Source organism: Stenella coeruleoalba (genome assembly GCF_951394435.1).
Source record: "Stenella coeruleoalba genome assembly, chromosome: 10".
NCBI lineage: Eukaryota > Metazoa > Chordata > Mammalia > Artiodactyla > Delphinidae > Stenella > Stenella coeruleoalba.
This window is the reverse complement of record NC_137156.1, coordinates 77,626,642-77,648,493: the sequence shown is the minus strand read 5'-3', so window position 1 is coordinate 77,648,493 and position 21,852 is coordinate 77,626,642. Positions and strand designations below refer to the sequence as shown.

The following is a 21,852-nucleotide window of genomic DNA, read 5'->3' as shown; positions in this document are numbered from 1 at the left end:
TCAAACGCAAGAAATCCAACTTTTTCACAGCCAATTCCTAGAGGAATGTCACTGCTCATGCAGGAATAGCTTCAAACCGCTTCACAAGTGGCTCGATATTTCCTCCACTCAATTCCTTGGAGGGCCACTCTGCACTTTTCCCTAAAAGTGAGCAACGCCCATAGCAAACCCACACTTCAGAAAATGAGTCCATACCAGCTTTAAGGAGGAACGTAATTCAAAACATGAAAATTTATTCTAAGTTGTATCTTAACATACGAGGTCTCAGCTTTAGATGAATTTTAATGTTTACAAGTGCAAAAGCAAATAAATATTTACCAGTTGCTTTTTTTTTTTTTTTGCACTCTTATAACTCCACAACAGCTTAGATGCAAAAAAAATTGTTGCTAAACATCTTGTAGTCTGGCAAAAGAAAGAATTTCTTATTAAGAAAACCCCTCACAACAATAACAACCCCTCACGCTCAGGGCTCCCTTGTAGAAACCATCAGGATGGTTCATTAAGATTTGAGCGTGGACTTCCCTGGTGGCACAGTGGTTAAGAATCCGCCTGCCAATGCAGGGGTCATGGGTTCGATCCTCGGTCCGGGAAGATCCCACATGCTGTGGAGCAACTAAGCCCGTGTGCTACAACTACTGAGCCTGTGCTCTAGAGCCTTTCAGCCACAACTACTGAGCCCGTGTGCCACAGCTACTGAAGCCCACGCGCCTAGAGCCCATGCTCCGCTACAACAGAAGCCACGATGAGAAGCCCACACACTGCAACGAAGAGTAGCCTCCGCTCACTGCAACCAGAGAAAGCCCGCGCACAGCAACGAAGACCCAAAGCGGCCATAAATAAATAAATATTTTTAAAAAAAGAAATGAAAAAGATTTGAGCATATGACAGAGTCACAAAGTTGCCCTCGGTCAGCGTGATGGGGATCACATCCTCCCCGTGGAGGCCAGACCAGCCATGCCCTGGTCTTACCATCCAGGAACTCGCTAATTCACAGAGCAAACAGGGCTCTGAGAGCGAGAGCCCTGTTCCTCGGGCTGGGATCATGGGCTAATAATACCAGCTCTCCCCATCCCCACGCTTTCAGCTTTAATGTAAATGTCACTTCCCCAGAGGGGCCTTTCTTAATTCAAAAACCGCCCTGCCCTGCCCTCTTCCTGATTATTTTCTCTGACAACACCCTGTTTATTTCCTCTATTATTTACCGAACAGTTAGCTCGTTTTCTGGCTTTTCAGCGAACTTGCTGGCTTGCTTTCTAACATTCTTGCTTCCTGATTTCCCGGCGTGCACCCTGGTGAGCTGCCGCCACCCCTGTCTTCTCCTTTACGCTGTAAGCTTCAAGCAACAGGGACCGTGCTCACCGGGGTTAGCACCCAGCCCAGGGCCTGGCACCAAACGGGCAGTCCATAAACACAGGTGCTCAACAAGTGAATAAGGAATGAAATCTTGAAGGATAAACTTATTAAGATCGATGTCTTTTTTATTCATTTACCAGGGCCTGGTTGAAGTGCTTGGAGTTATTCTGAGGCAAGTCGATTTTACCAGGTACCAAGTATCAAGGCAAGACAGTCCAGCAACGATAAGAGAGTAGGTGATTCTTATTAGAATTAAAAAGACACACACACATACACACACACACAAACACATTTTTATACCAGAGACACACAAAATTCCAGGAATATTAAGCACTCTCTGGATCCTTATCCCCTGCCCCCAATTATTTTTTAAAGGGTAAGACTGTTCACAGCAGCTTGGAGGCTCAAGTGAGGAGTGGCCCACTTACCTGGATTAACAGTGATAAATTTGCTATCTTCAGAAAATCGGTCCCCCGGGGACATAGGCTTCTTAGACGGTGTCTCAGGCCTCTTGGGATCATTCTCTCTGTAATGCTCCTCTGTGACTGTGGGGGGCACTTGGGTGAGGGTGACGGGGCGGGGGTCCAGGGCGTCCTCGGGCTGGGCGGTGGGGAGGGCAGTGCGGTCCCGCTCACGCCCGGCTATAGTCTGACGCCCACCATCCTGGGCAGCTCTGCCGGGAGCCGAGGGGGCGGGGCTGGGCTCAGTGCTGCTCCGCGCCTGCGTGGCGTGGGTCACGCCGTTCCTCTCCTTCTTCTCGGAGCCCTTCTCGCCCTCCTCCTCGTGTTCCCGCTCGCCGTCCTCGTTCTCACTCTTCTCGTCCTTCTCCCCCTCCTCGGCACCCTCGCCGTCCTTGGTTGGCGCCGAATCACCGTCGGGGCCCGGAGAGGCCAAGGCCTCAGGTGTGGCCGGGACGGGTCTGCCGGCCTGTTTGCTGGCCGCGGCGGCCGTGGGCAGGCGTGTGGGCCACACGGTGCTGGGGAAGGAGGAGATGCCGCCGCCGCTGAAGCCCAGGCCGGCGAGGAGCGTGCTGGTGACCACCGAGGCCACCGTCGCCTGGCTGCCGCTGGAAGACGGGCCCATCCCAGTTGCCATGGAAACAAACGAGAAGGGGATGCCAGAGGATGTCCAGGTGGAAGACCCCGAGCTGATGGGGGCCATGTCGGCCGAAGAGGCGGGAGATGCTGTGGGCTTGAAGGGGTCACCCGGGGAGGTTGGGGGAAGGGACGGAGGAAGAGAAAGCAGAGTGTCAGTCATCAGGACTGGGGACAAGGCCCTGGGTATGACCCTCCAAGGGTTTTACTCATCTTTTTACTTTCCTCATGGGGTGTCCTAAAGCATGGTGCCAAAGCTGACAGGAGGTGATCCACGGATGACCATCTCTGCTCTTAAAAGTTTTTACAATTACTTAAACATTGCAACCAGCATGTCAACCCCAACTTTTCACTGACAGGGCTCGGGAGGAGGCTAAGTGACAAAACAATAAGTAGCGTTCACGTTGTTTGAAAGACAAACATCAAATAAGCAAGGAAGTGGCAACATCAGATTGCCACCTGTTGTTGGGGTGACACTGGAAGAAGCAGGAGCCCTTGGTCTTGTATATACTGGTGGCTCTTGTGGAGAATACACTGCCGTGTCTAGAAACACTCCCCAGGATCTGGTTCCACATCTTAAAGTGAGGAAGGGGACGGACAGAGGGACAGTGGCCCGCCCACGTCTGCAGCGGCAGGTTCGGAAGCAGGAGCCATGCTCTACACCGAAGGCTTAGGGAGCTGTTTACAGCCGGCATCCCCATGCTGGGCGCTGTACAGCCGCCGTACCTTCCAGAGTCTCCGGATTTATCTACAGCAAAATCTATGCTCATGTAGATGACAACGATAAGAATTCTATTTAACAAGTACCAACTGTGTGTTGGGCCTTCCCAAGCTACGCTGGAGACACACATGATCATCACCCCATTTTACAGGTGAGGAAAACGAGGTGCAGAGAGGTTAAGGAGTAGAGGTGGCTGCCTGTGCCCAAACCTCAGCTCATTCTTCCCACCATACTAAACTGGGGCTCAGCTGTGAGATTATATTTGTACATAGTATCTTAGGAAAATAAGATGTGTTGCTCTATTAGTTTAATTTTAGTTCTTGAAACCTGGCGTGCAGAATCCAGAATTTCATCCCATCATTTATACAGTTCAAAATAATACAGCCAGAACAACTCACATTTCATCACTGTATCATCAAGTTTCAGTTTGAAAAGTTTGTTTTTGAAGAACAACCAAGTTAGCAAATGTTGAGTTCTGAAGTTGGTTAATGAAATGCCAGGTGCCACTTAAGATAAGGCACTGCAGACAGAGCAGTCAGACAGCCTGGGCTTGAGTCCACGATTGCTCACCTGCTCTTTGGGAGATGCTGGGCACATTAACTCACTGAGCCTCGGTTTCCTCATCCATAAAATGGGAGTAATAGTAACACGAATCTTGAGGAGCAAATAAAATAATAATCTGTGCCTGAAACCTGGGAAAAGCTTAATAAATTTTAGGCTCTTGGGCTTCCCTGGTGGCACAGTGGTTGAGAGTCCACCTGCCGATGCAGGGGACACGGGTTCATGCCCCGGTCCGGAAGGATCCCACATGCCACAGAGCGGCTAGGCCTGTGAACCATGGCCGCTGAGCCTGCGCGTCCGGAGCCTGTGCTCCGCAACTGGAGAGGCCACAACAGTGAGAGGCCTGCGTACCGCAAAAAAAAAAAGGCTCTTATTGTTATCACCAAAGCTGCAATTAATATTGGGATTATTAGTTGCACTAGAAAGGGGAAAACTTAGATACTGAGTCTCCAGAAATGTGCAAATGTAACTGGGCAAAGGACAACCATTCTTTTTTCTTTCTTTTTTTTTTTAAAGCCGCACTGCATGGCTTGTGGGATCTTAGTTCCCCAACCAGGGATCAAACCCGGGCCCCTGAGTGAAAGCGCCGAGTCCTAACCACTGAACTGCCAGGGAATTCCCAAATGACAACCTTTCAATTTTAGCATGTCTACTCCTTTGCACTCTTATGTCCTATGCTCCCACAAATAATAAATAATTAAAAATATGGAGAATTTTTATCTCTACAAAAATTATAACAGTATAACACTACTGGTTTAACTCTGTCGCACAGCCTGTTTTTATAATGCATTGAATTTTAAGAGTGAATAATGTAATTTATTCAGTATTTTAACCGCTTCACACTGAGCATTTAGACAACATCATACTGCCACCTCGTGGTGACAGTTTTAACTGCATGCAAATTACCAACCAGACACGACGAAGCGATTACATTCTCTACTTACCACTCCTGTTTTGACAATTCTGGTCCCTTGGAATATTCGAGTGGTATTAGCTGAGAAACAAAGAAATTACACTGTAAACAATATAACTTTGTTGTTTCGACAAAACTGCACTTACATACACAAATCTGAAATACATATAATTTTTATGTCATAAAATGAATATTCCTCTTTCGATTTTTTTTCCAACCATCAAAAAATGTAAAACCCTTCTTAGTTTGTGAGTCATTAAAAAACATGTAGAGGGTCAGGTTTGGGCTGTGGGCCACAGTTTGCTGACTCCTGTCTTAAGCTATTAATTTACAACTTTAAGAAGTTTTAATCATTTTTCTATTTTATTCGTAAGGTAAAACTTACATACTCTAAAATGCACAAATCTTAAGTGTAGAGTCCAATTAATTTTTACCTCTGTAAACACCTGTGTAACTCCCCCTCCTCCCATATTAAGATATGAACATTCTCCAGCACCCCAGCAGGTTTGCATGTGCATGCATGCAGGCGGTACCCTCATGACCTTTCCCTAAGGTCGCCACCACTCTGATCTCTGTCAGCGTTTTGTCTATTTTTGAACTGCTTATAAATGAAATTGTATTATCCCATTGTTCTTCACTATTGTCTTTTTGGTTATAATTTCTTATATTATCCTTTCAGTGACTATAATATGCATCCTAAACTTATTACAGTTTACCTTAAACGAGTACTTTTATCTCTCCTTAAAAATGTAAGAACTGTAATTTATTTGCCCAACTCACTTTTTGTGTTCTGTCATATATTTTATTTCTATCAATACTTAAGTTTTAAAACCTCGTAACACATCACCACTGTTGCTTTAAATGGTCAAATTCTATTGTTTTTTAATATTTATTTATTTTACTCATTTTTTTGGCTGCATCGGGTCTTTGTTGCCGCACGGGGGATCTTCGTTGAGGCATGTGGGATCTTTCGTTGAAGCGTATGAGCTCCAGGGCACGTGGGCTCTGTAGTCTGCATGTGAAGCGTGGGCTTAGTTGCCGCGCGGCATGTGAGATCTTAGTTCCCCGACCAGGGATCAAACCCGAGTCCTCTACATTGGAAGGCGGATTCTCTACTGCTGGACCACGAGGGAGGTCCCTCAAATTCTTTTATATTAGCCACAGGTTACTCCTTCTGATGTCCTTTCCTTCTTTCAGTTCTGTTCACCCATGTGTTAGTATTAAACAACATAACTACACAAAATGTTTAACTGGTAAAATACACATAAAACTTACCATCTTAAACACTTTTAAGTGTACAGTTCGGTTGTGCTAGATCCTTGTGCCACAGATCTCCAGAATGTTTCCATCTTGCAAAACTGCAACTGTGTACCCATTAAACAAGTTCCAGCTTCCCCCTGCCCTCTCCCCCCCACCCACAGCTCCTGGCAACCATCCTTCTACTTTCTGTAAGTTTTAGTACTCCATATATCTCATGTAAGTGGAGTCATATATATTTACTTGTCTTTTTGTAACTGGCTTATGTCACTTAGCATAATGTCTTCAAGATTCATCCATGCTGTCCCATGTGTTAGAATTTCCTTCCTTTTTAAGGCCAAATAATATTCTGCTGTCTGTATGTACCATATTTTGTTTCCCCCTTCATTGCTGATGGACATCTAGATTGCGTCCACCTTTTCTCTATTGTGAATAATGAAATGCTAAACAGTATAACTTAAAAAATATATCAGACTGCTTCTTTGTGCTGATCTCAAAAACAGCAGTCTTACATAAACTAAACGTTTGCTTCCTATACATAAAAGACACTGAAAAATTAGCAAAAAACTGCTAAATCTCCAAATAAATAACATTTGTACCTGCTGGAGTTTTCATCTACACTAGAAGTGGGGCAAGTACCCGACATATTTTTTTATTTGCCCTGCAAGCTTTTTGGGAAAAAAAAAAAAAAAAAGAATTTGCTGCCAACGTTGTAAACAGCAACTTTTACCTAAAAATCCCAATTTCCTGCTCATCCCTGAAAAATCACAATATTGGGCAAAACTGAGCTCACCTTCCTGCAGGGCAACATTTGGTCGGTGCTGAGTGTCCGTCACCCCTTTTCGAAGGGCACATTCTGCAATTTCCCACTGACGGCCCTCCCCTCATCTGTATGTGTTCCCTGCCTGGCCCCGGGGCACCTGTATCTGCGAGCCCCAAGTTAACGATATATTTACTTCGCTCAGCTGGAAAGTGAAATGGGTGAAGAGACAAATGTGGAGAACAGACCGAGCTAGATGTCAATACAACCAGGTCAAATGAGGCAGCCTAGGGAGCAAACAGTTCCTGCCTGGCACTAAATATAACCTCCCACCATCAGTGAGTTGCTTCGGGATCGATACTGCACTGCCTCAGACAGGTGTACACACCTCCCTTTGTTAAGACAGGAAGAAAGCCCCCTAAGAGACCTGCGTTCCCTGCCCTTTACAAAGGCCTTAATTTAAGGCCAACAAACCGGCCACTCCATCAACATGCCCGCTTTTCACTGATCTTGAACAATTTCCACTGGGGTCAGTTCTAGCCGTGGTGACTACAAAGTTTCTACAAGAGCTTTCAGATCAGGAGTCCACCGACCCGGTGGACTTCAGGGACGGGGGAAAAAAAAAGACCTGCACCCCCACTAAGCTGTCACGGAGATGCAGCTTTTCCTTGCACGAGGAACGCAAGCTCCAAATCTCAGCTGCATTTTAATAGGATCGTCCTACGACTCTGCGATTGAAATGGGAGTATCTTCCTACTGCCTTAGAGTTGTTGGAGCTATTTCGGAGTATCACTTATGTTCATCACTACTCAGAAATCACCGTCGCTAATAGACCCACCACTTGTCATTTAATACTTTCATAAAAGAAGCGCACAGATGACTACGTTCCCAATTTGTTTAAAATATTTTGACAATCGTATTTGAGCATAATTGGTCTCCTTTCCTATGTATTTTACCTGTTTATTTTAAACCATTCTGAGAGAGGATCTGTTGGCTGGGCCAGGCTGCCTAATGAGTCTGTGGCTCAAAGAAAAAGCTTAAGAGGCCCTAGTTTCCATGACTGTCGAGAATTGCAAAAAAGCCTTTTGAACACTTAGTAATCAATCTTTTTAGCCATTTGTTGAAGACCGGGGATACAAGGGTAATATTTATGCTTTAGGGGTGGTCTGTTGTTGTGTACAAATGATTGGGCTTTGGAATGAGAGATCGGACTCTTCTTAGTAGCCAAGTGATTTTTCGCAAGTTACTCAACTGCCCAGGACGTCATTTCCGCCTCCGTATAACACCTGCGTTACAAGTTGCCACGAGGTCAAATGAAATAACCGATGGGCAAACGCTCTGTAACTGGGAGCCGCTCTACAGATAACGATTACCATTATTATCATATTTACTACAGTAAGGTAAACATAACTTATTTATTACATTATACAGGACATAAATATTGCTTTATTTACTATAATAATGTAAATATTCCACAGGGCTTCCTCATGCTCCCAAACCAGAGGTTAACTTTATCCCTGGGAAACCTAATAATTCTGAACAAAGGTGTCCATGAAATTCCCTAAGTTAATTTCCTTCCCTTTTAAAACTTCAGTCCTAAGAGTTGACCAGTTTTGTACACCGGCCTCTACTGCTCATAAACTCCTACTTGGCTCACCAGAAAAGGCACGCTAGCTTACCTGAAGATTTTGTTTTTCCACTGCCCACTGCTGCAGGGAAGATGCTAAGGCCATTGTGTACCCCTTTGTTAACACGCTTGTTAACACGCAGGGACAAACACCAGTACAGAAAACGAGCAAACACATGTCCACCCCTGAGCAGAGAAAGTCTGCAGACAAAGGAGACACTGGCCATTTTCAAGTCACCGTGATCAGACATTTTAAATATTCCGTGCTTGGAATTTACAGCTGACAAGGCCATTTTGAATTGCATTACATTACAAACATTTAATTTTTCAAAGTCCGTGCAGAAGCCAACGAGCTCAGGGGCCTATTAATCAAGAAAGGCGGTGCTGCGGATTCCAGGCTCCTAGCTGGAGTGCATGGAAGGCCCAATTATGATTTATGTGTCGGAAGATCCGGGGCTCCACTCTGGCTTCCCGTGCTCTCTCCCCTGGGCTGGCATAGACCTGGCCTTGGCTTTCGGACCCTCCTCAACACAGGCAGATGGGCCAATACATTCAGGGCAAAGGTGGACATGGCGAGTGTGATTTATTTGTGAGAAAAAATACAGCCATGCTCATTTCAATTAGTTTAAATGGAAGGATGAGATAATGTGAACATTAGCAAAGAATATTTCAATACTAGATGCAAAATTGCAAAGCTAGAAGGCATCTTTGGAGGGACTCTCAGCTGAAGGGCTTCTTATCCTGGGTTCATCATTTATTACTTTTTATATTAAACCTCATACTTAGGGGGTATTTATAGTTAGTACCAGGCACTGTGCTCATCAGTTAACATGCGTCACCCCCTGTCACTCTACAAGGACCCTGTGAGGTCGGTACTCTCACGACTACCACTTCTGGACTGTGAAATTGCAGCTTAGAGAAGCCAGTCAACATTCTCAGAGTCGCAGAAACACTAAGTGGCAGCCGGGACTCAACCTTGGGGCCCTCATGTCAGGGCCCTGGCTCTAAGCCAGCTCTTCTCAATCTGTAATGTGCATGCCTGGTACCTGAGCCATCTGGTTAAAATTCAGATTCCTGGGCCCCGCCCTCTGAGATTCTGAGACCATTAGTCTGAGAGGGGCCCATGAATGTGCATTGCTCACAGGATTCCAGACAATGAAGCTGGTCCACAGCCTACAGGTTTTATGGGGCCCCTAAAGCTGTAATACGCAAAATTCTGGCATTTTTCTAGAGAAAGTGTCCAAAGTCTTCATCAGATACATGACTCGCAAAAGTTAAGAATCCCTGGCCTGGTGTGTAGGTGTCTCAGAAACTGAGGATTCAGGAAGTAAAGAACCTTACCAGGGAGGGCATCAGACCGGCAGAGCAAAGCCCAATGTCCTGGTTGCTCCCTTCATGCTGGTCTTAGCGCCCCTCACCAAACCAGGTCTGCAAACTACGCCCCACTGGCTGGCTGCCAATTTTTGTCAACAAAGTTTTATTGAAACCAGGACTGGGATTAGGTCGGGGCAAGTAAGACAGAGTGGATCCTGTCTTTATGCAAAAGTTCGATATTTTGTTCAAGAACCTTTTGCACTGATTTTGCTTTTAAAAAAATATTCCATTGGGCTTCCCTGGTGGCGCAGTGGTTAAGAATCTGCCTGTCAATGCAGGGGACACGGGCTTGAGCCCTGGTCCGGGAAGATCCCACATGCCGCGAAGCAACTAAGCCCGTGCGCCACAACTACTGAGACTGCACTCTAGAGCCCGCGAGCCACAACTATGGAGCCCGCATGCTGCAACTACTGAAGCCCGTGCACCTAGAGCCTGTGCTCCTCAACAAGAGAAGCCACTGCAGTGAGAAGCGTGCGCACCACCACAAAGACCCAACACAGCCAAATATATATATATATATATATATATATATATATATATATAAAAAATATATTCCATTGAAATACAATGTATCTTGATGACAGAGTTTTTAAGAGCTTCTTTGAATTCTGCACCAAAGTGAATGCTCCTCTAGGCTCACCCTAGTGCTGGTCTGAAACTTTCCACTAGACCCTAAATCAGCTAACTGAATCATGTTAGAAATCCAAAGACGATATTCCTCCACACGACTAGGAGGTGATTCTGTGATCTGACACAGTATTAGACAAATACTTGGTTCCCCACAGTTGGAACATAACAGTAATTAAAAAAATAATCAACACTTCATTCTTCTTCCCCTCTTCTGGCCTGTGAAACCCCCAACCAAAAAGACGGGTCTAAATTCCCCAGGCTTTTCAGGCGTTATTGCAAACCCCACACTGATGCTGAGGCCAGGTTTGTATTCTTGTGTCCAAGCACCTGAACGGGAAAAAAGACAAAGCCCAAAGGGAGAAGGGACCCGGGGGATGCAGGGCAGACAGGAAGGGCGGCTCCTCACCTTGGAAGAGCATGGTCTGGCTGAAGTCACTCCTCATGTCATTGCGACACACGGCCTGGACCCGGAACAGGTAAAGGCTGTCAGGTGAGACAGGGCTAATGGTGGCTTTCTGCAGGGGAGGAAAGAACAGGCAGTGACCTGGTTTGGAAGGCCAGAGCACACTTTACATTTGAAAGCCAAACCTAAGAGAATGTTAAGTGTTGCCTGTAGGTTTCTGGGTACCAAGGCAAAGCAGGACAAACATGTTTCCTCACTGACCAAAGGCTCACCTTGAGAAAAATGAGCTTTCAGAGATAACCTCACCTGGGAATCTGTTTTCGACATGGAAATGTGTAGGGTGAGAGAACAAAAAGTCGTCTTGGCTCAGATACTTGACGCGGGCTTGGAACGTGTCTTCAGCCCTCTTTATACTCACGAGGCTGGGACTACTCTACCTTAGAAACGATAATGATTTACCCTAGACAGCCTCTAGAATTATCAGGTGTACTGAATTTCCAGGGCCATGCAGAGATTAGCGCAGACACAACAAAATCTCTGTTTCTTTGCAGTTTAAAGGCATTGTTGTACCTTGACCTTAGAAGATATGGGGCACGATGCTAGAACACCTGACTAGAGGTCAGAGGACAGGAGATCTACCTGTGTCACACCACTCACCAGCTGTGTGATTCCGAGTCAGTTGCTCAATGTCTTTTGGCCTCTGCTCCTTTTAACTGTTAAACGGACAGAGTAATATTTCCCTCACAGGGCTCTTGTGAGTGCTGTACAACAAAGGCTGGGCAAGCCTTGTTCGTAGGTAGTCCACACCACGAAATGGAAAGTACACCCCCAGTCTTAACACAGGGGCGGCAAGCGACGGCCCACAGCCCAAAGCTGGCCCGCTGTCTGTTTTTTGTAAATAAAGTTTTGTTGGCACACAGCCACGCCCATTCATTTACCTGTTGCTATGGCAGCTTTCACCCTTTGAGGGCAGAGTTGAGTAGCTGCCCACAGAGGCCATACAGCCCTTAAAGCCTAAAATCTTAACTGTCTGACCCTTTCTAGAAAAAAATTTCCCAACCCCTGGTCCCAACATCACAAGCCAAATCCAGACCCCCATTCCTCAAAGCTTTATTCCAAGAGTCTTTTAAAAATCAGAAAATGGAATTACCTAAAAAGCCGGCAGGGCTCACTTCCTGAAGAAACAAACAACAAAAGCAACTGATTTTCAAAGACTCCCTAATGGATGAAATGTCTTGTCATCGCATTGTGGGCCAAGTCCAGAAAGCAGCTCTGGGAGCTTAACCACTGAGTGGGTTTTTCCCAGTGTAGCTACTGAAAACCTCTGAAGAGGCATTAAAATGTTATTGTGCCCACACCTGCTATCTGTTGCCTAGCAAATGGATTCCTGGTGAGAGGAGGAGGTTGGGGTCAAGTTATTTCACTTTCAGCCTCATTTCTCTCTTTTGGAAAAAGGAGGCAGTAACACCTGTCCCACAGGTCGGCAGTGAGGGCGTGAGAGAGAGACGTGGATGCTGCAGAATGCCGGGAAAATGTTCAGTATGACTTTTAGGTTTCTGGGCCACGTGAACCCTAAGTTGGAGGATAGCTTTGCTGCCACTAAGTCAGCACTCTCAACTTCTTGAGGAATTAATTAATTTTGTGTGTCCCCAAAGAAAATAATCACCCCTAGAAATTCTTATAAAAAAAGAACTTGCTGTCAAAGCACGTTTTTCTCTACAGCTCTCTCTTTCTCTGAAACTCATTTATGCCTCATACTCTAAACCTCCAGCCCCGTCTTCTGTTCAGAGCAATAGCTTTGCTCCATCTATGCAGGGATTTATTAGAATTCACTCCAAGCCGGTTATCTATTCATCTCTGCATGTTTAATTATTTTCCACTTAGAATAAGAAACCAAATAAGCGCCTAGATAGTTTCTGCTGATTAATGCAAGCCACCTTAGTTCAGAGAAACATCCCTCACGGACTTCCCGTCGTGACAAAGGTTAAAACACATCATAACCTTGGGTACCTTTCAATAGATTCCTCTCCGATTTCATGAAGCTCATCATTCCCTAATGTGACCCAGATAACAATGTCTAGTGGGGAAATTGAAAACATAAATGGAAATGAAGTAAAAGAATCTTCATCTAAAGGAATACGAAAAGTATTATTCTATCACTGATTGAATGGGCCCCGGGGACTCTGTACGGGGAGGAAAAAACGTGCTAACAGTCATTAAGGATCCCACTCAGTGCTATTACGTTTTCCATGTGCATATACAATTATGGGCTTCATTATCCCAAAGACTTCTTTTGATTAACAATAAACGCCAGGCTTTCAAACCCAAATGTGTCACTTTGAGTTTCCCTGCAAAGATGTAAAGAGCAGCGCTTGTTGGAGGGATTGCTTTTCCAGGGGAAGAAGATGGCTTCTGCAAACGTCTGTTCTGAAGGGCCTTGGTGGGGACTGGCCACTAAATATTTATGCACATTTAAGATGAGCAGCTGGATTGGGCATGCGTAGCTCAAAGTGAGGTCAGGTATTACAGCGTCTGAGAGTCTGAGAGCGGTGGCTAAAAATTCCGTGGTCACTGGGGTCTAGCAGGTTGGAATGTATGAGGCAGATGAAATGTGACAGAAGGGAGTGGTGGGGACTTCGGAAAGCTGCAATGGTGTGGGGAGGAGGGTGGGGGCGACAGCTGCCATGGTAATAAGAGCCAGTACTGACCCAGTGCTCGCTCTGTGCTAGGCCCTGCTCTACAACTGCAGAACTCACCTAACATTTACAGCAACGCTAGCAGATGACAAGCGCTTCGTGGAGGCTTTCGGACTTTTTTTTTTTTTTTTTTAAATAATGAAAGAAAAAGCAGTCAGTTTTGAAGGGCCGAGTTACAAAGAAATTAACTTTTCCTGGTGGTAGAGCCATCAGGTATAAAGGCGGAATGGAGCCCGGGCAGGCTCCGGCCCCGGTTCACCCCGGTGGCACCCGTCCCCAGCAGGCAGCGTAGGGCTGGGATGCCACAGGTCAAAGCACGCCAGAGAGATGCGCAGGGGCCCCTCCCATTGCTACAGACAGCCTGACTCAGAACAGGGAGGTGTTACCAAGTCCTTGTCGCTGTCCTTCGTGAACGTCTTCTCCTTCTCATCCTCGTTCTTGGTCCAGCTGTAGGAGATCATGTAGTTCATGATGGGCGGGTGGTAGATGGTCTCCGGCTGACTCCAGGACACCTGCAGTGCTGTCTGGTTCAGGGGCTGCACCTTCATGTGGACGGGCGGAGAGCTGCAGACTGAAGACACATGGCCAAGCTCAGGGCCTCGTGGCACCACATACATACACGCCCCGTGTTCCTCAAGACTGCAACCTCGAAAGGCTGACACAGTAGGACGGGGAACACCCACGCCCCCATCGCCGGGATCCACCGGCTGCTAACATTTTGCCACACCCGTTCTCCCTCCCCCCTTCTCTTTCTACACACACACACACGCACGCACGCATGCACACATGCTTCCCTGCTGTGTCACTGAAAGCAAGTTGCAGACATTCTGAACTTCACTCCTTCAACTCAGGTCTGTATCTCCTAAGAATAAGGACATTCTCCTCTATAATGGCAATGTCTGAGGGTCTGTGTGCCCCCCAAATTCATGTGTTGAAACCTAATGCCCAATGGGATGGTATTAGGGCATCGAACTTGGGGAGACAATTAGATCATGGCGGTGGAGCCCTCATGGGTGGGATTAATGTCCTCATAAGAGGCCCCAGAAAGCTCCCTCACCCCTTCTGCCACGTGAGGACATAGTGAGAAGACGGCTGTCTGTGAACCAGGGAGCAAGTCCTCACCAGCCAGTGAGTCTACCAGCACCTTGATCTTAGACCTCCCAGCCTCCAGAGCGGTGAGAAATAAACTTCTGTTGTTTGTAAGACACCCAGTCTATGCTATTTGTTACAGCAGCCCAAGCTGACTACGGCCATACCTAAGAAAATAAACACTAACTTGATATTATCTGACATTTACATCATCCCTATTCAAATTTCCCCAACTCTCTCCAAAAGATTATTTATATAACCCTTTCCCCGCCCACATGACATGTCACATTCAGTATTATAATGCTTTAACTTCTTTTAATCTAGCATTCTCATCTGGCCTCTTCTTCCACAATGAATTTTTTTAGAAGCCAGGCCACCTGACATGTGGAATGTTCCAGCTAACTAAAATTGTAGGTGACATTTTATTGTAAATAGATCACAGTATAAACAAATACGATGCAAAATGAGACTTTAAATAATTTTAAAGCAAACGCACAAAAAACCAGGACGACTTTCTCTGGACCAGCAGAACTCTATGTAACTATCCTAATGGAGGGCAAAGGAGAAGCCAGGCTAATTCCCCTGTTTATTCCTTGTGGCCGGCAGGTTTGAAGGAAGGTGGCAGCTCTATATCTATCTACTAACAAACCCATTTCAGAGCTGGGAGTATCAAGTCAGCCATTAACAGCGACATTTTGGCCCTCCAGATGTGCACTTTCCCAGGGGCCTTGGTTCCTGCCCGCACAGGGCTTCCATTCTGAAGCAGGGTTTCTCAACCTCAGCAGCACTGGCCTCTTGGGCCAGAAGACTCTTTGCTCTTGGGGGCTGTCACGTGCACTGTAAGATGTTTAGCAACATCCTGGGCCTCTACCCACTAGATGCCGGTAGCATTCCCCCCAAGTTAAAACAACCAAAAATGTCCCCAGGTATCGCCAAATGTCCCTGGGGGGGGGGGCAAACACCCCTGAGAACTACAGGTCTAAAGGGGGAGATGGGAATTCATCAAAGAATGACATGTGTGCAGCTACTGTCACACACCAGGATGGGATGGGCGGAGGGGAGGAGAGGAACGCTGTATTTTCCAAGCACTTTCTAGGGAGACTTGATTCATGCTACAGGGTCCAGGGAAGACTCTTTAGAGGCAGGTGCATCCAACTGAGAACTGCGTGGAGATTCACTACGTGGGGGTCAGGAGAAGAGGGGAGGCCGACCAAGGGACCTCAGCAGGGAGAAGGCCTGAGGGGCCCAAAGGAAGGCAGTGGGGCTGGATCAAGGGAGGCCAGTGGAGCGGGAAGCCTCTCAGGCCCAGATGAAAATTCTGGCTTTTACCATACAGTACTCCGAAGCCACGGGAAGGATGTGAACCAGAGAACGACGCAGGCAGGTGTGCACTTTACAAAGCTCCCTGGAGCTTCAGGTGAGCAAAGAAGAGCCCAGAGGGGCTAAGAGAGGAGCAGAGAGGCCTGTCAGGAGGTGCTGCAGACGGCTGGGTGCTTGTCTACCTAGGAGAGAACAGCAGGTTCTAGAGCAGATAGAGGCAAAGCCTGGCGATGCGTTGGACAAGGAGAGGCATGAGGGCGAGGGACGCAGAGAGGACGATGCTGGGGTTTGGGGGGCAGCAGGGGAGCAGCCCTGGAGGGGACGGGCCAGGGGATGTGGGGCTTGGTTCTGGGTTCTCCCAGGAGCCCATCTCCAAGCCATGCAGCCCACCACGAGCCAGAGTCCCCTATTTGCTCCTCAAGAGCCCCAAGCCCAAGGCAGCCCTGGGGAGGATGGCTTTCCTGCCAGAGAAGCAGGGACCCAGCTCTAAGCAGCTGGCTGATGGAGAAAAGCGGAGATTGGTTTTGACAGGGAGGCAGCCTTTGGCTCTTCGACTGCCAAACCCTGCTTCAGTCGGACAGATTCGCTTTGTGCAACTGAGACAAGAAGGAAGGGATAAATTAATGAGGCATCCCCACTGCCCTGCAGAACCCCGGGAGGCATTTCGCTGCCTGCTGCGCAAATGCCACCGGAGCAGGGACATCAAAGAAAGAATGTGATGTTAAGGCTCCCACAGAGACGGCGGGTGAAATGACAGAGTGCTGACACTAGGTGGCGCACACATACCATTTTAAAATGCCCCAACGTCTCAGTGGTTTACAGTTTCTCAAGAGGGCGGGGCTGGGAAGGGGGAGGAATGGGGAAAGATCTATACTCCCATCTTTCCAAGTACCAATAATGAACCAAGGAGATTTATATACTCGGAAGCTCGTGTCCTTCCATTGATGACATGTCAGATTTTCTGACTTTTACATCTTTTCTCACCTCCCCCTATGTTTTTACTTATCTCCTTCATTCTGAAGCCATCACTCCCCTGCTCCAATTAGGGGTGAGCCGTACGGGGGGGATGCATGTATCTCTTAACAGTTACATCATAACCACATAAATAATCCTATCACCCACATGCGGATGCAACCATTCTTCTTATTTATTCTTTGAAATAAAAATAGCTGGCTTTTTCTTTGCTCATTAAGATGATTCATGTTAATGTTTTTAAAAAGAATCCAAGTCATCCAAAAAAGTAAGAAGAAGAAAGTTTTAAAAAATCACCCGAAATCCCAGTATCCAGAGACAACCACTGTTAACTTTCTGGGGATCCAACATCTTCATGCATGTGTAAAAACACATACATGCAATCTGATATAAGTGGGATACAACGCATTATGGCCCTGAGTGAATTGGTTGTTCTCATTGTCTTTTACTAAGTCGTGGATATGTTGCCTTTCAAGAAGAGCTTGGTAATACTGTTCTGAATGAAAGTACAGAATCCCACTGTCTCAATGGACTAGAAAATATTGGTTTAGGCTCACAAAGGAGGACGGCCTGGCCTCACTCTAACAGGACCACCTTTTTTTGGGCCACGCTGTGCAGCATGCGGGATCTTAGTTCCCTGACCGGGGATCGAACCATGCCCCCTGCAGCAGAAGCGTACAGTCTTCACCACTGGACAGCCTGCCGGGGCGGGGGTGGGGAATTCTGTAACTGAGGGGCCTTCAAAGATCCACACTTGTCTGAGGCTACACGTGGGAGCACTGGGCCAGAGGCTTGGAGGCTGAGGCTCGCCCATCTCGGCTTAAGGGAAGAGCAGGTGGAAAAGAAAATTCCCCTCTGCTCTTCACTTCCCTGAGACGGTGGAGTTTTCTGGGCCAGATTTGGAAGAAGCATTTGCAGATTACAAGGAGGACCTAGGACAGGGGTTGGCACACTTGTTCTGTAAAGGGCAGGACAGTAAGTGTGCTTGGCTTTGCCGGCCATATGGTCTCTGTCACAGCTACGCAGCTCTGCCTATGAAGCACAGAAGCAGCTGAGGTCATCCGGACATGATGGGCGTGGCTCTGCTGCAATGAAACTGGTTATGGACCCTGCGTTGCCATTTCATACCATTTCCACGTGTCATGAAACTTTCTTCTTTTCATTTTTTTCAACTTTTTAACATAGAGACACCACACTCAGCTCCTGGCTGTACAGGAGGTGCTGGTGGGAGAGTTTTGGCCTGTGGATCAGTGGTTTGGTGATTCCAGACGTAGAAGCTAAAGGGAGGCCAAGCCTTTGTTTGAATCACGTTTACCGACTGCCTTTGTGTTGTTTGTGCCGTATTCCGCCCCTCACACAGCCTGAGAGGCTCCCTCCCCTGCAGAGCTGAGATCTTCCTGCGCTCAGTACTACGTGGCGTGACACTGCTGACCTCATGGACTGTCTGTAATGGGCAATCACACTCCCCTACTAGAATGTAAGCTCCACGAGGCTGCACACTTTCTGTCTTGTTTGCTACACTGTCCTCGGTACTAAATCAGAGCCTAGCACACCGTGGGCTCCCTGTAAACTTGGGCTGAACGAACGGTGCCCTGAGTGGACGGAATCGACCCCTTGGCCTTGCTTGCCCTGGCCCACAGGTCCCATGTGACATGACCCCTTCCACGTCTCTGACCTCACCGACTCCTCTGTGGCCAGCCCACACCCAGTCTCCCTGAAGCTCTGGCTTCCCCGCCGAGGTCTCCCCTGTGCTCCCCGGGCCCCTCGGCCCCCTCCCTCAACGTGCTCATCATGCCCCTGGGGGAGGGGAGATGACCAGACACCCTCCAAAGAACTCGGGCCTTGTGCTTCCAAACTTTGCCGGCCTTTTCAGGGATGCACACCCTTCTTTCCAACAAAACCTCCCCCTAGATTCCAAGTATCACAGACAAAAGCAGCACTGTGGTACATCACAGAAGGGACAGTTTAGAAGAGCTCATAATAAAAGGTGGGCTTTGGAGCCAGACTCCTATGGACCCTTGTGTTCTCATCTGTAAAATGGGTGGCTAGTACAGGTAATAATAACCTCCTCACAGAGCTGGGGTCACGATCACAGAGAATGCAGTGGGTCAACCAGAATCTGAGGGCCTGACGCCCAGTGGCACACGCAGGGGACAAGCTGCCAGGCCCACACAGTGTCTGAAAACATATAAAGCTGGCTTTTTAAACTGGGCCTGCAACCACACATGGCAGTGGTTTCCTGGGTGGCAGTGCAGGCCCCCTTCAGACAGGTGTGTGTGCTCACATCTGCCACAGTCCCCGCCCCTCCCCACTGCCTTCACCCACAGCTGCCTGGCCCCCAAGGCCAGGTGAGTTTCCCACTGATCTAAAACAAGCACCAGGAGCCCGGCCTTCGGCGGAGAACACGTGCCCAACACCCCTGACAAATGGCCACTGCAAATGCACCTAACACAGGGCGTTGGCCAATCGTCTGGAGACATCCTTCTGCACAAAATCAAAGCCTTTTAACCGTGAGGGAGGTGCCACACCTGGCTCTCTAAACAAACGTCCCCCGTGAGGGGCTCCTGACGTCAGCCTCCCCTTCTGGGGGCCTGATTACCTTCTCACTGGTGTCTGATTGCATTTCACAGGCATCTCGGACGATGCCCTACCAGTTCTGAGAATTCCTGCCCGCATTCTGAACCGCCTGTAATTAGGACCCCAGCCTTCGTTAAATTACGAAGAGGCTTCTAGCAGAGCACCCAAGGTCCACTGATTCTCAATCAACGTCAAGGATATTTTCTCAGTGGTTCCACGAGTAAATGAGAGACTCCCCTACCCCCAATCCTCTTCCTTTGGGCCGTCTGAGATAAACTAACGGGACCCTTTCTCTGTGAAAGTTAGTGTAACTTCCAAGCGCCTTCAACGATTTGGATTTGAAGTCCTCCCTGGGGTCTCCTCCCACCACTGGACCCCTCCAAGTTTCACAGGTAAGGCAACGGGCCAATCATTGATCAGGTGTCAGATGAACAGCATTGCTCAAACACAGCGATTCGGCGCCATCCGCCTCTTACGGAGCTCGTCAATAGACAGGAAACGGCTGCCTCCTGCGGGGTGGGGTGCGGTGACGTCATACACCAGCCCAGCGGAGGACCACAGGGGAGACAGATGCCGCCCACCAGGGACCCGCCTGCCTGGCAGGGAAGCAGGAGCAACGTCTCCTCTTCAGCAGAAGGGAACCTCTCAGCTGAACAAAGCCACCAGCCTAGCCTCAGACAGCTCAAACGCCTGTCATTTCTTTTTTTTTTTTTTTTTTTAATTGCGGTACGCGGGCCTCTCACTGCTGTGGCCTCTCCCGCTGCGGAGCACAGGCTCCGGCACAAACCCGTGTCCCCTGCATCGGCAGGCGGACTCCCAACCACTGCGCCACCAGGGAAGCCCGCCTGTCATTTCTTTATGGCCTTTAGGGGAAATTTCCAAAGACATGGTCTCAGGGAAGGATTTCTCTTTTTGAAGGGCTGTATACAAAATGTCTAGGTAAACACAAAACCCCCAAAGCCAATCGCGTAGGACTTCAAACCTGGCACCTTGGGGCTCCGGGGTGTCATCTTCCCCGCTCCATGCCCGAGAGCTCACGAAAGGGAAACTGCATGGGCGAAGCTGCCGGAACCGGATCAAAGCCGGAGCCCAGCTCTGGCATTTTGGGGATTTACAACACCCGAACTCTCTCTACTTGGAGTTGCCAAGCACATGCCACGGGCCAGGCTCCGTGTCTTCCTCTCAGACGGTCCACAAGGGCACCCTCTCCCCTAAAGATGAAAGAAGACACTGGGTCCAGAGAGACCAAGTCACTGGGCTGGGCCGAGGACCCTGGGCGGGAGGAGGGCTGGGAACTGGAACGCAGCCTGTAGTAGAGGGGACGGGGGTGCAGCACCACATACGTTCTAGCCAGAAACACCTCCCACATCTATCTTCCTATCTGCAGGACGGCAATGAAGAGGTCAGGAGGGTAACTCAAAAGTGCTTAAAAGGTGAAAACTGTCCCACGCAGACACAATGCATCACTACTATGGCTCAGGTCTGTGCTTCTTCCCTGGTTAACAATACTTGGCACAAAAAGCTTCCTTCCCACTCCCTCTGCCTTCCTGGTTTTCTTTGTTCGCAATGGCAGATGAGAATGTGGGTCTCTTGACAATTTCCAGAGCAGCCTCCAACTCCTTCGAGGCCTTCGAAAACTGGGCGCAGCCCAAGTAACCATTCTCCCCCATCAGAAATATAGACTAAGCTCATGGTCCCTCAAGCCATCACGGGGAGGCTGGAAATAGCTGTGGTGGTGCAGGGTGCAGCACTCCCCCATGGGATTCACCAGATGGCTGAAAGGGCCCATGGCACCAAAAAGGTTAGATACTCCCGGCTGTAAGGATTATGTGATTACATGCTTTTAAGGAAACTATTATAGGAATTCTGTAAAAAGGTTTAATAAACACCCTAACCTAGATTTGAGGGATTGGTTAGGAAAGGCTTACTGAGCACAGTGATGTTTGAACTGATTAGGTGTTTATAAAATGAACAGGAAGGGACTTCACCCGTGGCGCAGTGGTTAAGAATCCGCCTGCCAATGCAGGGGACACGGGTTCGAGCCCTGGTCCAGGAAGATCCCACATGCCGTGGAGCAACTAAGCCCGTGCGCCACAGCTACTGAGCCTGCGCTCTAGAGCCCGTGAGCCACAACTACAGAGCCCGTGCACCGCAACTACTGAGCCCATGCACCACAACTACTGAGCCCACGCACCACAACTACCGAAGCCCACATGCCTAGAGCCCGTGTTCCGCAACAAGAGAAGGCACCGCAATGAGAAGCCCGTGCACCGCAACAAAGAGTAGCCTCCGCTTGCCCCAACTAGAGAAAGCCCGCGCGCAGCAACGCAGACCCAACACAGCCACAAATAAAAATAAATAAAATAAATTTATAAAAAAAGAAAATGAGCAGGAAGGAAGGAGGCTTAGATGTGGCAGACAGAAAAACAGCTCGTGCAAAGGTCCTCAGGCGAGAAAACTGGAAAGAAAACTAGCAAGGCTTGGCAAGCAGAGAATGAGGAGGAA

The 21,852-nt window shown here is 48.2% G+C and overlaps 1 protein-coding gene across 19 annotated transcripts in view; it reads right to left on the bottom strand.

The window, feature by feature from the left end:
• PTPRG (protein tyrosine phosphatase receptor type G) overlaps nucleotides 1–21,852 on the bottom strand; it is a 907,646-nt gene that overhangs the window by 102,864 nt on the left and 782,930 nt on the right. For all 19 annotated transcript variants that reach the window (XM_079935460.1, XM_079935459.1, XM_079935474.1 and 16 more), the window contains 4 exons: nucleotides 13,776–13,960; nucleotides 10,697–10,805; nucleotides 4,674–4,723; nucleotides 1,782–2,544 (listed from right to left, as the gene is read on the bottom strand). In XM_079935460.1, the coding sequence (XP_079791586.1) occupies nucleotides 1,782–2,544; nucleotides 4,674–4,723; nucleotides 10,697–10,805; nucleotides 13,776–13,960 (1,107 nt within the window). The remainder of the gene's footprint in view (nucleotides 1–1,781; nucleotides 2,545–4,673; nucleotides 4,724–10,696; nucleotides 10,806–13,775; nucleotides 13,961–21,852) is intronic.